The sequence below is a fragment of the Chrysemys picta genome, chromosome 17 (assembly GCF_011386835.1).
Source record: "Chrysemys picta bellii isolate R12L10 chromosome 17, ASM1138683v2, whole genome shotgun sequence".
Lineage (NCBI taxonomy): Eukaryota > Metazoa > Chordata > Testudines > Emydidae > Chrysemys > Chrysemys picta.
In genome coordinates, this window is record NC_088807.1 from 18,916,613 (window position 1) to 18,923,912 (window position 7,300).

The following is a 7,300-nucleotide window of genomic DNA, read 5'->3' on the forward strand; positions in this document are numbered from 1 at the left end:
GGTGCTTGGCCATGTTCGGTGACTCCAGCTGGAGGCAGCAAGACAGGGGAGAGGGGAGGTTACTGCTGGAGGACACGGGTATCCCACTGCACCCACCAACGGCCCCCTCCAGCCACGCTGCCAGCAGTCAGAACACAGCCGCCTCCAGGGCGCTAGGGCTGGTTATACGGGGACCCCTCGCCCGGATGCAGACCCTCTGGAGTGGGTCACGGGGCCTGGCTATACGGGGACCCCTCACCCAGCACTGGGATGCGGCCTCTCTGGGGTGGAACCCAGGCGTCCTGACTCCCACCCCCCACCCTCTCAGCACTGGATAGCTCTAACCCTCTCACTTCGGCCCCAGACCCACCTTCTTCATTGCCCCAGGGACTCTGGGGTAACACACAGGGCAGCAACATAGCTTGGGTGGGGGGGGCACATCAGGGTGGGGGGGGAGCTGGCAGGGCCTAGACACAGGTGTTGGGGGGGGGGGAGCGGTGGGTTTATATGAGCAGCTGGGGGGGAGGAAGGGACCCTGAACTGGCCAGGTGGGCATCTGAGCTGGCACAGGTGATGAGCCCCAGTAGTACCCGCCCACCCCCGCAGGGAGCACCCACCCCAGCACCCATGGGTGCCCAGTGCCAGGTCGGCGCAGCTGGACTCTCACCGGGACGCTCTGCTCCTTGCGGGCCTTGTGGGAGGAGGCCACGTGGGCCAGGTACTGGATCACCTTCTTGGTGTTCTCCGTCTTCCCGGCGCCGGACTCGCCCCTGCAACAGCACCAGGCCTGCGGTGATGGGCATGGGCCAGAGCCACCCCCCGGCAGCCACATGGGGCAGCACTACACACACAGCCCAGCAGGGGGCAGCGCTGGGTGCACACACACACACACACACACACCAGCAGGGGGCAGCGCTGGTGCACACACAGAGCCCAGCAGGGGACAGCGCTGGTGCACACAACACACACACACACACACACACACACACACCAGCAGGGGCAGCGCTGGGTGCACACACACGCACACACACACACCCCAGCAGGGGGCAGCGCTGGTGCACACACACACACACACACACACACCAGCAGGGGGCAGCGCTGGGTGCACACACACGCACAACACACACACCCCAGCAGGGGGCAGCGCTGGTGCACACACAGAGCCCAGCAGGGGACAGCGCTGGGTACACACACACACACACACACACACACACACACACACCAGCAGGGGGCAGCGTTGGGTGCACACACAGAGCCCAGAGGGGACAGCGCTGGGTGCACACACACACACCCCCAGCAGGGGGCAGCGCTGGGTGCACACACACGCCACACACACACACCCCAGCAGGGGGCAGCGCTGGTGCACACACAGAGCCCAGCAGGGGACAGCGCTGGGTGCACACACACGCACACACACACACACACACACCAGCAGGGGGCAGCGCTGGGCACACACACACACACACACACACCAGCAGGGGGCAGCGCTGGGTGCACACACCAGCAGGGGGCAGCGCTGGGTGCACACACAGAGCCCAGCAGGGGACAGCGCTGGGTGCACACACACACACACACCAGCAGGGGGCAGCGTTGCTCTCTCTCCCGCACGCACACTCTCATCCCCCCAGCAGGGAGCAGTGCTGTGCGCACACACGCACACACACACTCAGAGTTTGTGACACTTACGTGCACAGGATGGATTGATCCTCTCGGTCTGTTGGAAGAGACAGGAAGTGAGTGTGGTGCTGCGCACACCACCCAGCAGTGTCACCGCCCCACCCACCCACAGCTCCCTCCTGAATATGGGGGGGTGCGTCATCCAGCTGAATGTAAAAGCCCCCGCCCTTGCTGCCCCAGAGCCCCCATTTCCCCAGCCCACACAACCCCCAGCACGGACACACACACACACAGAGCAGAGCCCAGCCCCCAGCAGGACACACACCCACACACCAGCAGAGGGCAGGGCTGGACACACACACACACACACACACAGAGCAGGGCCCAGCCCCCAGCAGGGGTGACACACACACAAACACACACACGGCAGGGCTGGACACACACACACAGAGCAGGGCACAGCCCCCAGCAGGGGCGACACACACAGGGCCTAGCTCCCGCAGGAGCAACACACACACACACACACACACACACACACACACACCCTGCAGCATGCTGCGGTAGGCGGCCTCCGAGATGGCATAGATGTGGGGCGGCATCTCATGGCGCTTCTTGCCCCGATACATCTCGACAATCTGCTCCGTGTAGATGGGCAGGTTCTTGTACGGGTTGATGACCACACAGAACAGCCCTGAATACGTCTGGGGAGGGCAGAGAGAGAGAGTGGAGAATTAACGGGGGGAGGGGCAGGGAGCCCGGACTCCTGGGTTCTCCCCGCAGCACCATTAGGACAGGGAAACTGATCCCTAGTAGTTAATTCCCAAGCAGGGCCGGGCGTTCGGGGGCCAACACAGAGGAAAGGGGCCGTGCCAGAGCGAGGGCCGCGGGTGCCCCCGTTTGGTCCAGCTGGCCCAGAGCCCCCTGGTGGTTGTTGGGGGGCAGGACCCTCTGCAAGGCCAGGAGGATGGAGACGCGTCTGGGCTCTCTTTTGACCCCAACCAGCGCCCACCTGATCCCTAACAGGTGCATGGAAAGTGGGGAAGGGGAGATCGGGGGATCTGACGGGGGTGAGAGCTGGGAGAGAACCCAGGAGTCCTGGCTCCCAGCCTCCCCCCCCCCCCCCCCGGCTCTACCCACTAGACCCCATTTCCCTCCCAGATCCGTAGAGAGAACCCAGGCATCCTGGCTCCCAGCCCTAACATCTGCTGCGTGCACGGCCCCCAGTGGCAGCTGGGCTCAGGGTCTGTAATTACAGGAGGGGCCACCCACCAATTAAATCCCAGCTAATTACAGAGCCGAGGGGCACTGGCCGGGCATGTCCCTGCCCCAGGCTGGGCGAGGTGCCCAGGCCAGCACAGCGGGGGAGGGGCAGATCCAAGCCCACCCGCGGGCACCATGGGAGACCTCTGGCAACTCAAGAGCTGACATGGTCTAAGCTCAGCGCTGGGACCAGGACGCCTGGGTTCCATCCCTGGCTCTGGGAGGGGAGTGGGGGCTATTGGTTAGAGCAGGGGGGCTGGGAGCCAGGACTCCTGGGTTCTCTCCCTAGCTCTGGGAGGGGAGTGGGGTCTAGTGGTTAGAGCAGGGGGGCGCTGGGAGCCAGGACGCCTGGGTTCTGCGGGGGACGGAGTGTTTTTCTCCCTGTAGTACATTGGGGTTGGGACCATGACCAGCTCCGGACCCATCCGTGGGACCCTGCGGTTGGTGACGAGCCCCAAATCCCCATGGAGGGAAGAGGGGGGCTGGACGCAGGTCGGGCATCGCTCCCGTGGGGGAGGGGGCGGAGCTGCCACCCCGTGACCCCATCTCATGCTAAGCAGGGACAGGCATGTCCTGAGCAGGGAAGGGTGACAGGCCGGGCTGGGGTGATGCCCGGGGGGCTCAGTGGGGGACAGGCCGGGGGCACCGTGCTGAGGGAGACCTCCCTGGGGCGCTTTCCCCTCGGTGCCAACCCCGCCCTCCCCCCGCAGGGCAGGACTCGCACCTGGCGCTGGGGCCCGCCCAGGCTCTCAGCAAACAGGTCGGGCCTGTCCTAGCCCTGGCACCACGCCAACCTGCCCCACACCCAGCCCGGCTGAAGGGGGGCAGGGATCCGAGGCAACCTGCCCCTCCCCCCACAGCCAGCCGCCCCCCACCTCGGCTGCTGTGTCCTCTGCCCCCCGCCTCACACACTGCCGCAGGCCCAACCCCATCTGCCCCATGCACTGCCCAACGTCCCACTCTGATCCCAGCGTCCCCCCGCCCCCACGGGCACGGCCCTGTCGGGGCATCAGGGCCAGCCCTGATGGCTAGTGGAGAACGACCCCCGCTGGGACCCCCTCCCTGTAGCCCAGAGCCCCCAGCTGATCACCCCCAGGACAGCCCCCCTGCTGAGTCCTCTGCCCCACAGCACAGGCCCCTTGCCCCATAGCACAGAACCCCCTGCTGAGCCCCCTACCCCACAGCACAGCGCCCCCTACCAAGCCCCCTGCCCCACAGCACAGGGCCCCCTGCTGAGCCCCCCGCCCACAGCACAGCACCCCCTAGTGCCACCCTGGGGCACCGGAGCCAGCGCTGGGCCCAAGGCTCCCACGGGGCAGGGCTGCCCCTAAAGGGTTCCCGGCCAAGCCCCTGGCTGTGCTCCGCCCCACCCGGCCCATGAGCCAGCCCCATGGAATCCACCTGTCCCGCCCTTCACCCTGGCCCAGCCTCCCTGCCCCGGGGCGAAGTACAGGCCGCTCCCTGCCTCCCCCAGCCCAGAGACGCGCCCAGCCCCACACCTGCCGGGACAGGCCAGGGACAGGGCGGGGTGACCCCTAGTGGGGACGTCGGGCAGCACAGGCCGGGGCAGCCCCCGGCAGGCACCAGGCGGGACCCCCTCTAGATGTCACCGCCTGGCCCTGCGGCTTCCCCCATCCCCCATCTCTCCCAGCCCCCATGACAACGGGGAGAGGGGGGCACATTGGGGACTCTTGGCTGCATCGGGGGGGAAGACGGGGGGGACAAGGGGCCTTTCCATATCGGGGGTGCTGGGAATCCTTGGTTCAGTGTGAGGGGGGGTCTAGTGGGTTGGAGCAGTGGGGCTGGGAGTCAGGGACTCCTGGGTTCTCTCCCCGGCTCTGGGAGGGGCGTGGGGGGTTGGGCTCCCGGACGCCGGGGTCCCGCACTCACGTAGATGAGGCCGGAGTAGTAGCGGTCCTTGAGGTTGTGCAGCACGGAGGCCTCGTTGAGGCAGGTCAGCTCGGCCATGTCCTCCACCTTGGAGAACTTCGGGGGGTTCATCTTCTGCACCTCGTGTTTGGGCACCAGCACCTGGCGCCCGTTCTCCGCCAGCTCCACCAGCACCTCATCGCCCCGCTCCTCCCGCAGGCTGGCCGCCTCGAAGCCGTGCCGCTCCGAGGGCACCCACACCAGCCGCTTGGCCGTCCAGTCCGCCTGCGTGGCCGGGTTCCCCACCGAGTCCCGGTCCACAAAGAGGTAGCGCTCGGCGGTGTCCCGCTGAGCCACCCGCGCCGCCATGGCTGGGGACGGAGGGAACCTGGGGGGAGAGGGGTGGGGTCAGTGCCGCAGGGAGACCCTCCAAGAACGCCCTAGACCACGCCGCCCCCCTGAGAGACCCTACAATAACAAACCAGCCCCGAGAGACCCTACAATAACACACCAGCCCACACCACCCCCTGAGACACCCTATAATAACAAATCAGCCCCGAGAGACCCTACAATAACACACCACCACCCACGACACCCACCCCCCTGAGAGACCCTACAATAACAAACCAGCCCCGAGAGACCCTACAATAACACACCAGCCCACACCATTCCCCTGAGAGACCCTACAATAACAAACCAGCCCCGAGAGACCCTACAATAACAAACCAACCCGAAAGACCCTACAATAATACACCAGACCACGCTGCCCCCCGAGAGACCCTATAATAACAAACCATCCCCGAGAGACCCTCCAACAACAAACCAGCCTCAAGAGACTCTACAGTAATGCACCAGACCACGCCGCCTCCCCGGAGAGACCCTATAATAACAAGCCAGCCCCAGGAGACCCTACAATAACGCACCAGACCGTGCCACCCCCCTGAGAGACCTTATGATAACAAACCAGCCCCGAGAGACCCACCAGTAACACACTGGACCACGCTGCCCTACTGAGAGACCCTACCATAATACACCAGAGCACACCACAGCAGGAAGACCTACAATATCAAACCCAAGAAGCCACAGAGTGACCCTACAATAACAAACCAGCCTGTGCAGGCCTGAGAGGCTCTGCCAGACAGTGCCCCACACTCCCGACCCACAGCTCCCTGCTGTCCCAGCCCTGGCCCCTCCCCCGCAGCTCTGCGGGTGCCCCTCACTCCCGACCTCCTTGTATTCGAAGCGGGGAGGCCGGGCTGCGATGGGGGGAGCTGAGCTGAGCTCCGGTCACTACAGCTGAGACCGGCCAACTCACGGCATCCGCCAGCCCGATTCCGGCCCCATGGCAACCAGACCCAGTGATTCCCCCCCCACCGCCCACCTGCCCTTCCCTCGGGGGAGGGGCAGGCCCCCTGGCTCCCCCCCACCTTAGCCCATCACACACACACACACACACACACACACACACACACACACACACACTGTTTTCCAGCTCACAGGTAACCCTAGCCTGGCACTAGGGGCCTCCCTGCCCCTCTCTCAGCAGGGGGGGGGGGGGGGGGAATAAGCACCCAGAGGTCTGGGAATTTAAAACTCTTGGGCAGCGTGGGGGATTTCTCATTGTGATCTGTCCAGAACTGTTTGTTATTGTAGGGTCTCTCTGCGGGGGGCGGGGGGAAAGCCACATGGTTTGTCACGGTAGGGATTCTGGGGAGCACTGGGGGCACAGACACAGGGGTTGTTATTGTAGGGTCTCTCGGGATGGCTGGGGCGGAGTACGCTGGGTTGTTATTGAGTAGCTGTGGAGTAGGGGGAGCCCAGGGCTGGGCTAGCAGGGGGCTGCGGGTCAGGAGTGAGGGGCTCTGACAGAGCTATGGGGTGAGCGGGGGCTGAATCAAGACTCTTGGGTTCTATCCCCGGCTCCGGGAGGGGGAGGGGGTCTAGTGGTTACAGCAGGCTGGGGGCTGGGAGCTAGGACTCCTGGGTTCTATCCGCGGCTCCGGGAAGGGAGTGGGGGCTAGTGGTTGGAGCGGGGCGGGGGCTGGAAGCCAGGACTCCTGGGTTCTCTCCCGGCTCTGCTACTTCTCCTGTCCCTCAGTTGCTTCGCTGGGGGGCAGCAGGGTCGGCCGGGGGAGGGGGCAGAGCTGCATTTCCCCATTCCCACAGCCGGGGGAATCCTGCCCCCCCTCCACCCCCCGGCAGGACAAGTCCCAGCCTGCCCTCTCCCTGCAGGTGTTTCGCTCGTTGGGTGCACACGGGGGGGGGGGGGGGGGGGGTGGGGGGGTGGGGCTGGCTCCAACCCCCGAAACTGGCCCTTCAGCTGGGGAGGGTTTCACCCAGCCACCCCCTGCCCCAGAGTGGGGGACCTCAGAGCACAACCTAGGCTCTAATCCACCCCCCACCCCCGGGTGCGCCCCTCACCTGGCCAGGCCTGGGCAAGGCTCAATCCCGGCTTCTCAGCAGCAGCGCCCGGCAGAGCTGCCAGTCGCGTCACTGAGACAGGGAGGAGACAGGAGGGAACTGCCAACCCCAGAGGCTGGCATGGGGCAGCTCCTGGCACTGGGGAGGGGAGAGC

At 65.7% G+C, this 7,300-nt stretch overlaps 1 protein-coding gene across 1 annotated transcript in view; it reads right to left on the reverse strand.

The window, feature by feature from the left end:
• LOC135976423 (myosin-10-like) overlaps positions 1-7,300 on the reverse strand; it is a 10,117-nt gene extending 2,817 nt beyond the window's left edge. The window contains exons 1-6 of the mRNA XM_065571877.1: positions 7,147-7,300; positions 4,747-5,113; positions 2,141-2,297; positions 1,666-1,693; positions 647-749; positions 6-28 (exon numbers count right to left, since the gene is read on the reverse strand). Of these exons, the coding sequence (XP_065427949.1) occupies positions 6-28; positions 647-749; positions 1,666-1,693; positions 2,141-2,297; positions 4,747-5,094 (659 nt within the window). The 5' untranslated portion in view covers positions 5,095-5,113; positions 7,147-7,300. The remainder of the gene's footprint in view (positions 1-5; positions 29-646; positions 750-1,665; positions 1,694-2,140; positions 2,298-4,746; positions 5,114-7,146) is intronic.